Source organism: Macrobrachium nipponense, chromosome 17 (genome assembly GCF_015104395.2).
Source record: "Macrobrachium nipponense isolate FS-2020 chromosome 17, ASM1510439v2, whole genome shotgun sequence".
Taxonomy (NCBI): domain Eukaryota; kingdom Metazoa; phylum Arthropoda; class Malacostraca; order Decapoda; family Palaemonidae; genus Macrobrachium; species Macrobrachium nipponense.
In genome coordinates, this window is record NC_087210.1 from 57,430,136 (window position 1) to 57,445,910 (window position 15,775).

At 37.1% G+C, this 15,775-nt stretch overlaps 1 protein-coding gene across 9 annotated transcripts in view; it reads right to left on the reverse strand.

The window, feature by feature from the left end:
- Positions 1–15,775, reverse strand: part of LOC135196257 (tripartite motif-containing protein 3-like) — an 879,736-nt gene that overhangs the window by 47,215 nt on the left and 816,746 nt on the right. For all 9 annotated transcript variants that reach the window (XM_064222946.1, XM_064222949.1, XM_064222948.1 and 6 more), the window contains 2 exons: positions 3,743–4,060; positions 1–274 (listed from right to left, as the gene is read on the reverse strand). The exon at positions 1–274 is cut by the window's left edge and continues 14 nt beyond it. In XM_064222946.1, the coding sequence (XP_064079016.1) occupies positions 1–274; positions 3,743–3,976 (508 nt within the window). In that variant the 5' untranslated portion in view covers positions 3,977–4,060. The remainder of the gene's footprint in view (positions 275–3,742; positions 4,061–15,775) is intronic.

A 15,775-nucleotide genomic window follows, 5' to 3' on the forward strand; every position in this document is an offset into this window, starting at 1 on the left:
ATCTCTGAGTACAGATACCGCAATGAAGTAGTTGTGAATCGGCTGCTGATGACCTGGAACTTCCACCGGAGGATGAAGAAGGCGCGTAGGCGTGCGGTGGGCGATACTGTGGGTGCGTAGGGTCATGCACAGGACACCCTGTGGTGGATGATGTGGCCAAGGACTTGGAGTTGTTGCTCAGGGCAGATGCTGGGGGAGGAGGGACAACCTTGCAGTAAGTCCCATTCGAACGACGTTCTTCGTCGGACACACCTTTCTCCACTTCTCGGCCCTCCTGTGCGAACAGATCAATGAATTCGTTCATATAAAACCTTTGCATAATTCATCTTTAGTAGTATCAATTAAATATGTGCACATCTAAAGTTATATTTGACCTTAAATTTCATCATATACTCAGTGGAAGTGTTGATTTTCTTATTACATTGTACTGTAGGACTAACAATTCATTTTCACGCCAAACACCAATACAAGGACCACGAAGAGATGCTAACAATATTCCCGAATTCCTTTAATCTCTTAGCTTCAAAGAGGCGGTCCTATCATTCCCCTTTGGTTTCAGCTTAGCATTTTTTAATTTCCAAAAGTCATGGGCTAAATGAACATATTACTTTATCCGTTACATCAAGTTTTACCTTATAAAACTGATTCACATTTCCCCTCCAAGCACCAAAAAAGCTGAATAAATTCTGATGAAAGCTAAGCCCGGTTTTAGTGGAAACGGATACAAGGGATACTGCCGTCAATCTATAGAGATCATATCAACAGGTAGACCAAGGTGTAATATAAAACCATCTTAAAAGACGAAAAACAGAGCTATTGTATTTGCTCTTTGTAGTTATCAGCCAAAGTCTATCTCATTTTCCCAAAACATGGACACTCATCTCAGAGTAAAATAGCTTGAAGAATAAAACAATGTTCTTCAAGGTTAAGGGAATGTGTAGTAACGGATAAAGCTCAAAATGATCCACTAACAAGGGTATGATACAAACTATTGGATTCAGCGTTAGAACTCTTGATTCATTTAAACATAAACCAGAATGTTTCTTTTATGAATACAATAATCATAAATTTTAATAACTTTTAAAGTATCGAGATTCTTCCAAGATCATTTCAATAAAAAAATAAATAAAACGTTTCGTATTCTGACAGGCAATGTATTATATTGGATTTTATTACTGAATTTCATATAATATATTACGTTATAGCGATTTCTTCTACTTCAAAAAGTGTCATTCATTTCATAGCATTCTTATAATACGGAATATTACAAGAGGCAAGAAACATTTTATGTATCTACATACAATGCAGGGTCTTATCTACCTAAAGCAACACCAAATTTTGGCCCGTTGTATCTCTAGTTCTGGGTGATTTTTTCTTTATCTGAATTTCTATATTCTTTCGCCCTACTCAGGGGTTATCTTACAGCACATTTACGTGAATTGCTATCAGCACATTATAGAGAAAATACATTATAGAGAAAATACATGGGGGCCGTCCAATGTATTTCGCTGTGTTTACTACTGGCCTCTGGCGGGTTAATTACAGTCGTCCGAATAAATATTACTTAAAATTCTTGTTCAGTAGGTACAACTACATAGAAAAACCGCAACTGCCATAGTGTAGGCCGCCGCGGATAAGTACCCTAGATCTACTTTTTTTTTTTTTTTTTTTTGCCTTTATCCACTTTTACATTTCAATACGTTGTTAAAGAATAAAGTACACGCATATCAAAATACGGTTCACAAGTACAGAATTGCGAAGTTTACTTTAGACTAAGAATCGTTTTCTTCATCCAATCTGTACCCCGTAGAAAACGGGTACGACATCTGTAATTTCAAGGTACACTTAGGAGTTACTAAAATGATCTTGAGTAAATGAGTTATTTGTCCATTGCTGTTGGAAAAATCATAGGACAAAAATTACGTAATTATATATATTTCACAAAAGATGATAAAAGGTATAAAAAATATAAACTTCATTCGATGGATTATTAAATAACATTAAGTTATACGACCGAAAGTGTTAAACATGGCTCAATACACAAATGGTAAGAATCTAAAATTAAAGTTGGTTGTCTGAATGGATGAAAATGTAACAGCAGCAGTTTGTTTTTCTCGCAGACTGCATAACTAATGTGCACAAATTGGTTTCCTTGTTGGCTTTCATAATCTTACTGGGGGCCCTTAAAACATGCTACTTAATGACAATTGGTCCTTTTACTGACCTCGTTTTACCTTACACTTTCATGGATAAAATTTTCCAAGTAATGCCTTTCTAATATAGTTTCATTTTCCCAAATATTTTAACCATCATGTACTTCATCATACAACAGATTTTACATGAACCTATACAGATCTACGTGAAATACCGATTCATGTTCTCAGCGAATTTATAAGAGAAGCAAGCTTGTAACGGGTGCTTGATATAAGTGCTTTTGTCATAATAGCTCACCCATGGACAGAATAGGAAACGAGACTTCGAGTCTGGCAAGAGAGATTAGGAAGGGAAGAGCGCAAGGTGGCTTTGAATAACACAAGTGTGTTAACGAGCAGTAAAATTCGATAAGAGATGGCATTCAGCCAGTGGTATAATCTCCAACTAAATCTTGTATCCGATTTCAGTTCTCTAGAAACAAGAGTAGGGAAAACAGATGGAGTAGTCCGAGTAGAGGCAAATGTCATGGAGACAGTGAAAAGACGTTAAACACGTTCCAGCGATTTTATCGTCTTCTCTCATGAATTTGAGATGTCAGGAGAGTGGTGAATGATATCGACTACTCTTATCATTCTTCATGGTCCAGAAAATTGAGTTTATTTTTTTTACGTTGTTATTCATACTCATTCATATTGATCACACGTTCATATGGGACATACAAAAGTGCACTGAATTTGCTGACCATGCTTGAATAAAAACTCCCACATGTAAAAAAAACACACAGAAACCAAGTGGTAGAATTAAATATGTAACAAACAAATTAATACTATAAATATAATTAAATATATAATAAAACATTAAATGATATAACAAATTACCGAAAGAATTAAGTATATAAAAATAAATACTATACACGTCATCAGAAATAATATAAATAAATTTTTATCACCAATAACTAATTATAAAACAAGAAAATACATCTGCAGATATACTTTGCTTGTATATATCTTCAAGCAAGGGAACCCAACGTCAAAACTGGAATGTCTTGGTACAGACAATGACATAGCCCATGGTTTGAGAGCACTGGTTATGAAACTAAACATAGCACTTGCTTTTCCCATAACCTACAGATAAAAGGAACAGCTACTCTTGCTAATTACACAACTCATAATGGAGGCGAGGAGACGCCGATTAAATCCAAGCGCTCATTATAACTTTTCACAATGCTGATTCAGGAAAACCCAGATAAGTCTGCTGTGCAAGATAGAAAAGAGAATGCTGATGAGAGTCTTAAGACTGGAATATGCTAGTGCTGTTGTTTTCGCTTAAGCTGGTCTTCTTTCAGCATGGGATCTTGCTCTTAGCCTGCCTGTAAAGGGCTAAGAAAATAAAATAAATAAATAAATAAACGAAATCCGTAGAATACACGAGATTAGTAAGAAAAGAGATTTGAGGGAGCCCAGACAAGACCTTTTAACACTTCTATGTCCTGTTAGAAATGTTACATGTGAAGGTGAGGCCATTTAACCTAATGAACAGGATATGCATAATAACAGCAACTACAGAATAAGGATTACAATACTGTTACCTGAGGGAGGGGCTTCTTGAGTGGTCGTAGTTCGTTGGTGTCTGCAGTTAGCGGATGATGAGGCGGGGGCGGGGGCGGTGTGGTGTGTCGGTGATTGTTGGAGGAACCAACGTTGTTGTGGTGTTGGTGTGAGGGAGATGGGTGCTGTTGTGGCTGTTGTTGCGGTTCGTCTGAGGCGTCGGTGAGTGTGTATGTACGGCCGCCCTCAGAGGGTGGCTGCGGCGGGGTGGCCATTCTGTTGAGTACCCTGGGCGCCGATTGCTGCTCCTGCTGCTGACCCGCCTGACGACGCGCCGCTGCAGCAAGATGCGCAGGGTACTGCGGAAGGAAAAAGAAACTGAGATTAGGATGATGCTCTCAAGAGGCACGGCGACATAAGGAAATGGTAAAAAAGTACTTTGGAAAAACAAAAGTTTATCTTAGTTTAACCAGACCACTGAGCTCAGTAACAGCTCTCCTAGGGCTAGCCCGAAGGATCAGATTTTTATTTACGTGGCCAGAAACCAATTGGATACTCAGCAACGGGACCTGCAGCTTATTGTGGAATACGAACCAAATTATATCGAGAAATGAATTTCTAATCACCAGAAATAAATCCCTCTGGTTCCATATTGGCTGCAGCAGGGAGCGAACTCGGGCTATCAAACTGATAAGCGAGCACGCAACCCACTAGTCCAATGAGGAACTAGTACTTTGGCAAACAGAATAAAATTAAAGATATCCAGATGACACTAAGCACTAATCGTAGAATAAACAATACCGGTAAGTTTTGAAAAAAATTATTAACCAACATATTGGCACAAGGGAAGTGATAATTAAAGACAAAAGAAGAAACAAGAAACTATTAATCTCACTTTCATAGATGCCACCGGACACTGATTTCCAAAATTGAAATGAGCAACCATAAAACTGCCAAATAATCATTGCTACTTTTGGCATGCATTCGATACATTCTCCAGAAATCAAAGCGAAATTTCTCTTATTTTTATTCCCAGACAACGGCTCCAAATATAACTACTACCTTCTCCAAAATTCGATAACTGCATGGAAACTTAAGTGTTCCGAGCTAAAAATTTCGCAAACGGGCGATTTACTTCCAAAAAATATAAAAAATCTCCCGAAAATAACGACGTGATGAGCCAATCTTATGTTGCTAAAGAGAAAATAGCACTGCAAACGACTACACATAGATTCGAAAATGTTTTGAATTTCAATTTACTTCAAGTATTAAGATACCCCTCATGCAGTCACACAAAATAAAATTCGGAAATTAAATTCGGAAATTAAGTATCATTATTGATAAAACAATCGACTCCAATTAAACAAATATATTATTTCCAGCGATAATTAAAAAAGGTTTCACAACTCACAATTACGAAAAAATTAAATCCTGAAATAAAAATAAATGACTATTTCAAAAGAACTCATGAATCAGGAAAAAACGGCAATAATTATAAAAAAATTCATTAACCTTCAGTTTTCTTTTATTCCAAAAATGAAAGCAGATAAGCTAACACTAGGAATATAGCGACTGTATTTTTTTTGCCAGAAATAACAAAAGGGAAGTAAATCCTGCAAAGTAAGAAGACTTAATAAAAAATAACAAATAGACAATGAATGCTTCCACTGGTGGTTGAAAAACACAAATCTAATTGTTAAGTTTCTCTTTCTGGAAGATATATCAATACTACTAAGACAAACGACATGAAAAACGTATTCGTAAAAGACGCTTAAGCAATTTATCTGGTAACTTATGGGCTAAGAAAAATCAGTGTCTATAAAACTTTCATCTCCCCATTACCCTGTCATTTACATTGATTAATATAGTTGCAGTTTAAAAAACTACAATTTCACGCAAAAGTAAAAAAGAAAATGAATAAAAAATAACATTAATGTACAAACAGACCGATACGATACTTGAAAATCATTGCGCAACATTACCCGAACAAAAACTAGACACTATAACTATAACATGATCATCATAAACACAGTCATTCCGGTGACTGGTCTGAGTTCATGAATATGTTTCAACGTAATGAGAGCCTCCTTATAATTTTCAACACTATTGCCGACCGTCCCCCCGAATTTGGTGCTCAATTAAATCTTAACCATTCACTGGGTGTGGTCAAAGCCTATTAAATTTCAAGTTTCCGAATCCGCTCTTCTAGGGCAGCAAAAATAGCTTAACGAAATAGGAAAGAATAATGCGTCAACTAAACGAACGTTAAGTGTTATTTCATAAATACTGGACAGAAAAGAGAAAATACTGTAAAATGAAGCCAAGATGTGGTCTGATGCTACCGGCCTTAATTCGCAGCGAGCGGAAGAATGGAAAGTAAAATAGAAAATCAAAATAAACTTATTTCATCTTGAAAGTTACGCACTACATATCTTCGACAATACTCGAATCATATTCTACTGGGTTACAATAACGAAGATTAATACGAATATTTTTTTTTATTTCACATAAATGAATATCAGCACAAACTTCCGTCTAAATCTACAAGAAGAGAAGCCATTCACGGAGTAGCCTAAAGTGTTTTGCAGACGCTAAAACGCAAAACAAAAAATAGCAATAAAACCATGGGATTAAGGCAACTTTTTCTAAACAATGCCTTATACAGTCAAGATATAACCCTTGCTAACCACAAACCAGTAGTCAGTATTGCGCAACTCATGCTGGTGTACAAAGATGTACATCCATTAAGTGTGGCATTTATTATTAAGGATGTCATTCTTACAAGGATGGCGCGGTTCCACAAATAATGTGCACGTTCCGAACACAAACTGATCATAAAACAGCAGAGTTGAATCAGGTTTACATCTTTTTTAATATCCATTGTTATCTACACCGGTTAATAAGAAATACAAACACCCCATACAAATAGCATACAAAACTCTCCCTATCCGAAAACATTTCATTAGTCATTGTAAATATAATTTTATATATATATATATATTATATATATATATATATATAGATATATATATATATATATATATATATATATATATATAACACACATATATATATATAATTATAACGTAACCTAGAAATATATTCACATGCTCTCATACACAAAAATCTTTTATCGCCGCGCCTACAACTGCCAGTGGGTGCGCGCTATGTCCCTGCTGGGAGAGGTTTGGGCATAATTTCGATTCTAGTCAGCCCGATGGCTATAAAAAATGCTTTATCCTCGGACCTTCATCATGCATCCTTATAGGAGAAGGAGCTCAGATCATATCACAGACTTGAGTTCAGCAGTGCCGTGTTAATGATAGGATCAGGTTGTAGTTGCGGTATATTAGTTGCAAGTACCATCTTTAAAAGGACTACAATTACTTTTGTTCTTGTCTACTTCTGTATCTAACTTAATTTTATATATGTATGTAATGTGAGTCACATCACTGATACAGGGTGATTGTATATTACTTTTGTATTCATAGATCATTGTGTATTCATATGACCAAGTTATGTTCTGGGAAACAAGTTGTTAAATTTCTTACCAGTGACACTAATCTACCAATCATTTTACATTTATTTCTATTACGAGAATCGTTCTCGTTAAATGTTTTACATGACAATTCTGATTTCATGTATGCGTAGTACAAGTGTGCTTTGTGCTGGGATAATGACATTGTAAGCCAGCCACGGGCGTCTCTCTCTGTGAATCTGTGACTTATATATGCTGATGTAGAACTTAATATATACTATGCTGATGTAGTTCGCACTGTAATTAATCTGTTGGTGATGCGTAGTGCTAATGACAGGGATTTTCTTCCGAAGTTACGCCTCTCATGGGATGAAAGGTGGCCAATGCACAAGCTTCTCCCGAGGCATAATTCCTATTTCAATTTCAATTCCATTTCTTTTTCTTACCCTTTTGCAGCTAAATAACGAACTTCCCCATCAACTATACCCTCTCTAACCGTCTTCTCCTCTCATGAGAGGAAGTCAAAACGGCCACGGATACGCCGTGCTTGAGACAGATAGGACCACTGATCTAGGCCGTATCACTTTGAAGATCGCGCAAGCTACTTTATGGGTTGAAGTTTTGGGCACTCAACATTCAGCATCCTGCTAGTTTCCTCAGAGCGTGTCTAGGCAATGAAACGGCTCGGCTATTGGCTTGCACTCACCATCACATTCTGCACCTCAATAATCCCTTCAAACATTTTAATTCTTCTCGAAATACAAACCTTTTTTCTTCCTACCGGTTGCACTTATTTTGTGATTCATCTCCTTACTCGTCAAACAATGCTATATTTTACTCTTTCAGGCTCCTATTTATACGAACTGTTCATTTTAGTATCAGCGACCCCTTGGTTTTTGTCGTTTTTATGGAGGAGGGACGGATTCTCTCGGCAAAATTTGCGATCATAAAAAATTATTGTATAAAAATACCCTAAAATAGACTTCATAATGAATACCTAGGGCCATATATCTAAGATATACTTCATGAAATTAATTGTAACTTTATATAAAATTTAAGACCTAAACGTAATGAGTAAATTCGGCTCGTATGAAATAGCTGTTCATCTTTATTATAAAAAGTCAACAAAAAAATAAAGTACATTTACTCACTAGTTAAATGTATTATCTCACAGACTCACTCTCAGCTGAGCGAGTTCCCCAAGGTGGGCTATCATAAATTCAGTTATCTATGAACTATCTACTCGCTCGCAGCAACTACCTCTTCGCACCTTTAAGGTACTGGGATCATAAACACCAACTTGGCTTATTTTGGAGAGAGAGAGAGAGAGAGAGAGAAGAGTGAGACGATGAGGAGAGGAGAGAAGACGAGAGGAGAGAGAGAGAGAGAGAGAGAGAGAGAGAGAGAGAGAGAAACAACTGAAGGCCAACATTTTACGAACTGAACCCTGAATATCCGTCAAGTGGACAGGAACAGAATAATTAAATGATTATAATGCAGATTCTTGACCAATAAAACTAACAGCCATTTAATAAACTAAGCAAAGCTCAGAAGATAAAATTGTAAACCAAATAAAGAAATACCATTTACCTAAGAAGAATTTAACCCCATCACATAATGATCACAACCTACAAAGTATTTTAGTAAAATGCTTGGACGTATTGAATGGTTTATTCTCGAACAAAATTCAAGAAATAATTACCATCAACGTATAAAGATGATAATCTAAATAGAAAATAATTAATATATCAAAGTACCATAAGACGATGATTTTAAGTCAATGAAACTAAGCTCACGGGATCCCAACAGCATAACCAAACCACACTGCAAAGGCAACCTCCTTGACACTAACACGCGCGCGCGCGCACACACATACACACACACACACACACACACACACACAGAAAGCAGTCTTCTAGACCAGGTTTGTTTTTTGTATGGTGTTTTTACGTTGTATGGAACCAGTGGTTAATCAGCAACGGGACCAACGGCTTTACGTGACTTCCGAACCACACCACGTCGAGAGTGCATTTACATCACCAGAAATACACATCTTTCACTCCTCAATGGAATGCCCGAGAATCGAACTCGCGACCACAGAGGGTACGCGAACATCATACCGACCAAGCCACTGAGGCGCTTTTCTTCACCAGGTGATTATCGGGTAAGGAAAGAAACTATCAAAACAACTTACAAAGAGAGAGAGAGAGAGAGAGAGAGAGGAGAGAGAGAGAGAGAGAGAGAGAGAGAGAGAGTTCAATAACGTGACTCTTAATCTTATTCATTAACATAATGACCCCTTGTCGGCATTTTTAAGGGCATATTTGGTCATGGTGAGCATTAACTAGATTAAGAACCTCAGTGCGTTCCTACTTAGTAATTTCATGCTTATCCTCAAGTAGCATATTAAATTACTTTTGACAATTATCATCAACCACCATCAACCGTGAAACGAAGAAAAAGTCCAGGAAAAAAGCTATTCTCTTTAAATCAATTGTGTACCAATTTCAGTCTACAATACATCAAATATTATTACTGATATGCATCGACAATGTCCGATTCTTAATGTAATCTACTCGCGTCTTCAATTTTTTAATTATTTTCTTATTTTTTTTACAGCTCATAAAATCGGAGCTTAATTTTATATTTTCACAGCCCTTCAGAGAACTCTGTTGAAACACAGCGAGTTTAAGGATTACATATAATTTCATGGCGCTGACGTTGATCAAATTTCCTGAAACTAGTAAAAAATAACAATGGTGTGATATTGGAACTGCATGAAACTTTATAAACAGGCAATCATGACATACCCAATCACCGATATGCTCTTAAATCAGCACTGAAGCAATTGAAACTTTCTATCCGAGGACAATTTGCAGAGTACTGATGATTCATTTTACGTTGCGTAAATGAATTGAAAGATGCTGCTGAAGCTCCGTGGTCAGTTTGACAGTTTTCATGAATCTGATTGCAATTAATCTGGCACCTTGTCTAGCCGAGACAAAACAGAAAATCCACGCATAATGTGATAAAGGCTTCATTAGATGATAACTTCCCACTTCTCTTCACATCTGAATAACATGACGAAATAATCGAAATTTGAGTTTCAGTACATAAGATATGGAGAAGTAGAAGCAGGCACAGTAATAACGGTCATGGTAAACAGTGGGCAATCTACTTTTGCTTTATCTCTCTTGTATTTGGCCCTACCCGTGAAGATTCCCATTAACGATAGGTATCACGTCGGATCCTCTTCATCTTTGTAGACGGTTCTGATAAGTCCCAAGATTACCAACCGCTTCCCGCTATCTACTTTCGGTAAGGGAAACAAGAGAAGAATAAGCAAGAATAAAAGGCTGTTGTCTGCGGTGAGAGAGGAGGAGGAGCCAAGAATGTAAGATGGGCGCATATGGCAATGGGTACTGACACTACGGTTATTAGGTAAGATTACGATCTATGAAAAACTCTCTCTCTCTCTCTCTCTCTCTCTCCTCTCTCTCTGATCAATGGTAAAATTTACGGTGTTGTGGGGAGGGACAAAGAGACAATAACCATTGACAGTGAAACTGTCAATGGTTTTCCAGACTTACAACAACAATTAATTATCGGTGACCGATTGGCACCTTACCTACTTCAAACAATATTACAATGAGACTGAAAAGACTAATCAATCCAAACATCCAAAAAGTCATAACCTATAACCTAAGAGATGATGTACCTCTTCGCACATAAAACTTTTCTTTGTTATTGATTCAGAAAGCGCACGTATTTTTTTCAACCTTGAATTTTGATTTATTCGTCCTAGTTTACGGGTTTACCTTTACTGATTCAACGCAGAGGGGATCGAGTATGTCAAAGACGATGGACAAAAACGGTATACGCAAGTGAATTAAATTTGTTCGTTCAACTTTTTTCTTTTAAAAGCAAAGCTCAATGAAAAAGTCTACCTAGCTATGGCTAGAAGGAAAGGTCTTTTTCAAGGAGCATGGCTCAGGAATATAGTTTGATAAGCATCACTTAGATTACAGTACGGCGTACTCAACGCATGGCACCAGGATTACAGGCAATAAATGTAACTACGAGTATAGTAACTACGAGAACAACAGTCATACATCTCTCGTCAGCGTTAGACTCATGCGTCTCCCTATGCCTGGAGTATTTTTTTTATTTATTTCATTCCTATTAAACAACTACTAATTCTAACTCTCCATTACAAATCACTAGCAGTATTACCTTGGACGAGATCCTGTTAGTTAAAAATGACACGGCTTGTTACTAGTACCGGTTGTCAGCTTCTGTTGCGTTTATCTGATACTATTGCTCCTTATTTAGTGGAGCCTATATTAGCTCGTCCCAAAAGACTTAGCTACAAGCATACAAAGGCTCTGGAAAGCCTTAATGATCCTAAATCTTTACTTACAATCTTTAGAGTAGCCAAGTATTACAACTAAATGTTAGTTATTTTGCGACTGTGTTTTCGTTAAGCCCACAAAGGTAATACAAACAAAAATGTTGTACAGTAACCAACGCAACAGCATGTCGCAGTAGATAATCTAACATTTTTCGAAAAAGGAAAGTAGAAAACACTGGTTGGTCTGGAATGTGAAACGAAGAGGAGACCTGGATCTAGGGAATGGATGGCGTTAGTTACGGGTATCTAACAAGTGGGCTCGGAGGAGACCGATACAAATGATATAGATGCGCTTGATTATATGTTCAGCTTTAATTAGCAACAAATTCAGAGGAAATAATTGAAAAAACTAGGCGCGCTGAAATGACGGTTCTGATAGTAATCAGAACAAAAACTTCATAATTAGGGATTATTAAATGACATCTGGCCTCTGAGTCAACATGAGGACAACTGTAATTCTGAGTTGAGGGATATTATATGAAATTAGATGAAATGTCAAAAGCGCTATTTAAGCCATGGAACTGCACATAAGACCTAATATACCGATTGATGTGAAGATACAGAGAATGCGTCCACTTTCCAAGCAACGATATACTAAAGATGGAGGTCACTAGCAGCATACAAATGTGCAACCAAAACATCTCCAATCTTGGCCTACAACTCCAGATAGCCCAGTGAGAAGCGTAACAGCTTGGGCATGCATCTTAAAAGCTTAACTCTTCGCTCATATCTAAGATGTTTTCATGACTCAACGAACGGGTATTCCCTGAATTGGTCTATCTCTTGCTGCATCAAATTATTCATCATTTGATCTGATGATCCAAGTAGAAAACGCAATTACTATAAAATCCGAATGACCTGGGCTGCCTGTTTGGTTTAAGTAATTTCTCAGATATAAACTATAATGAATATTCTACTAAGTTTAAAAAAAAAAAGTTTTGTTTATATATAAACTGCAAGTTTTCGCACTGTACATTAATATTCGATAAGTACACAAAATATGCATCATGGATGGGAGCAAAATATCTTCCGAGGAATATATATATATATAATATATATCTATATATATATATATATATATAATATATATATATAGATCTATATATATATATATATATTATATATTTATATTATGTATGTGTGTGTGTGTGTGTCGATCATCTACTCTCATCATTACCATTAGGATAGAATATACATCTTAATCAGTAATTTTTTTTAACAAAATAACTCTGGGCCAACATTAGGTCACTTTAACACAATTAAATAAGCACTTTAATTCGATCGATTCTTCAAGAGAAAGAGACTTTGGCTCAACCTTTTAAACAAAGAATAATTTCTCTTTCTCGCTATACACGCACACGCACATTTACAATTATAATGGGTTGTATTTATGTATGAAAGAACTGTACCTAATTTATTTCAAAATTTGTTCATCCCCTTCCTTATCTGTAATTACTGGCTCAACCTAAAAGATGGTTCCAAACTAATATAACCAATGTTCGCTGTTCCACTTTGACCAATCGTGCACAAAATCTAAGACATCGGTAGACATCAGAGGTAAAAAGACTTCAGAGAAAGTTTCGCAAGTGTATTTGCAAAGACCAATACGAAAAAAGGTGAATGGAAATTCAACGCAAATGAATGAACAAAAATAGTAAAATCATTATTTGAAAACACATGCGTTGATAAAACTTGAAAGATATATTCCAATTAACATTTCTGTCACAATGAAAGCTACACTTCGTTGTCGATCAAGCCTTAATTTTTTTTCAACGTCTAAAAAAATGATACTTTAAAGGTATTATAAAAGATCATCCTTGTGTTGAACTACTGGCTGTATAATTCGCTTATCCTAAAGTACCTTGGCGCAGCAATTACGTATTAAACAAAATAAAATTAAATAAAATTAAAAAGCTTTAGCAGCAAAAGACCTCCGTAGGATACTACCATTTTTAACTTTTCATACACTGTATGATTTAATTTTATTCTGTCAGGTTTACGTACAGTACTTCCCAGCCTAAACTATACTATACCTCAATCTGGCATGCCATTTGATACACGAGTGTCCCATTTGAAGAAATGTGTGTGTGTTCAATCAGCTGACTTAACTTCACTCGGATAGAAAGAGGGGGAGAGCGAGACTTTTTTTTTCATTAGAAAATAGTCAACGAGAGAGAGAGAGAGAGAGAGAGAGAGAGAGAGAGAGAGAGAGAGAGAACGCTAGTTATTCCAGTTTTCATAAACTTCAATCTGTCATGAATAGACGGCAGCTAATTACAATTCCCCCTGCTGCTTCTCTTTTACACCTAACAACAAAACGACAGCCGTTTAATAAAATACGACCTCACCTGCCTCCAGCGACCACTCCTTGCCACGACCACCACTCACCCAACATGGACGCCCTTAACAATGAGGGGCCTCTTTTTAATGAGTTCGGTGTGCAGCGCTGTTTGTTGTCATGGCCTTACCCACGCATTTCACATGCAGCTGCAAAGGCATAAAATGATGGGTCACTTTCAACACCAACACACACACACACAAACATACACACAAACATACACGCACACAGTACATACATCGTAGAATTTAATTCGGAAAGCCGCTAAGCCAATACCAGTGCATGGAACTTACAAGTACCGTTACCAAAAAGCCAGAATAAAATATACTTATACAGCCAAGACCATTAAGAGAGAGAGAGAGAGAGAGAGAGAGAGAGAGAGAGAGAGAGAGAGGAAGAGAGAGGAGAGAAGAGGACGAGAGAGAAGAGACCGAGAGAGAGAGAGAGATAGCGCCCTTGTTTATGAGTGGATGCGATTCACCTTTCATTACCTATATTATTTGGGATGCAAACGACGGCAGCTCCTCATAAAAAATCAAGAACCACCTGCACCCGATTCCCATTTAGTGGCCAGCCCCACCTCGTTCCCTACAGCCAGAGAGGGCGAAGCTCACCCACCCCCTTGGAACCCGCTGTCCGGAACAGACGTCATGATACAAGACTTGCTCAAAATAGTCTTGCATATGAAAGGCCAAATTTCGGATATAGAACAGAGAAGAATATAGAATTTAGGCCGAAGGCCAAGCGCTGGGACCTATGAGATCATTCAGCACTGAAACTGAATTTAACAGTAAAAAGGATTTGAAAGGTGTAACAGAAGGAAAACCTCGCAGTTGCACTACGAATCAGTTGTTAGGAGAAGTAGAAAGTAAGAAGAAAGAAAGAGATTAAGAATGAAGGCGCAATAATAGTAATGAAAGGGGTTGCAGTTAGGGGCCGAAGGGAAGCGGCAAAGAACCTTAAGTAATACGTATGAGGTGCACTAACGGCACTACACCCCTGCGGGGGATTTCCGGGATATGCCACGACTTGCATCTCTTCTTGAGTAATCTAATTCGTTCTAAATCATTCCGGTGATAATGAACGACTCAGGATTGTAAAATAGCAAAACATTAGTTCACATAAACGTTCATAGCCATATTTACACAAATAAGGTTGCAGTAATTCAGGACTGATGTCAGCAGTCTTTTGGTACAAAATTGCAAATCTCCCCAAACAATTTCTACCGATATAAAATTTGATGGGCATAACTTATGAAGATAAAAAGAAGATTACCTTGTCCTTGAAGTGCTATATGACTTCTTAGTAAGGAAATCAGTCACTTCCTGGAATTCATTAATACAACATTCAGCGTTTTCGTATATATTTTAAATTCAATACGAAAAATGTACACTGAATTCTGATGGAGTCTGCCATGATGAAGTAGATGTGAATATGCATTCATATCATGAAACATATGACAACTACCCACTACTCAAGGTCATTTCTTGTATTTGAGCTGGGTCTTGAAAGATTCGAAATCTTACATTCCATAATCAAGCCGGACAAGTTCAGCTTATTATCAATATTATTTAAATATTTACACAAATATCACATTATATGAATATTAAAATGTATATCGCACATAGGCAATGAGACTGTCCACTTTGAGCCCTGCAGTACATACTAAGGTCTGCGGAAAATTGTGGCGGCGTTCAGGTGTGTGTGTGTGTGTGTGCCAGAGAGAGAGAGAGAGAGAGAGAGAGAGAGAGAGAATTTCACCACACCTCAAAAAAGTATATCTTAGTTTTACCAGACCACTGAGCTGATTAACAGCTCTCCTAGGGCTGGCCCGAAGGATTAGATAT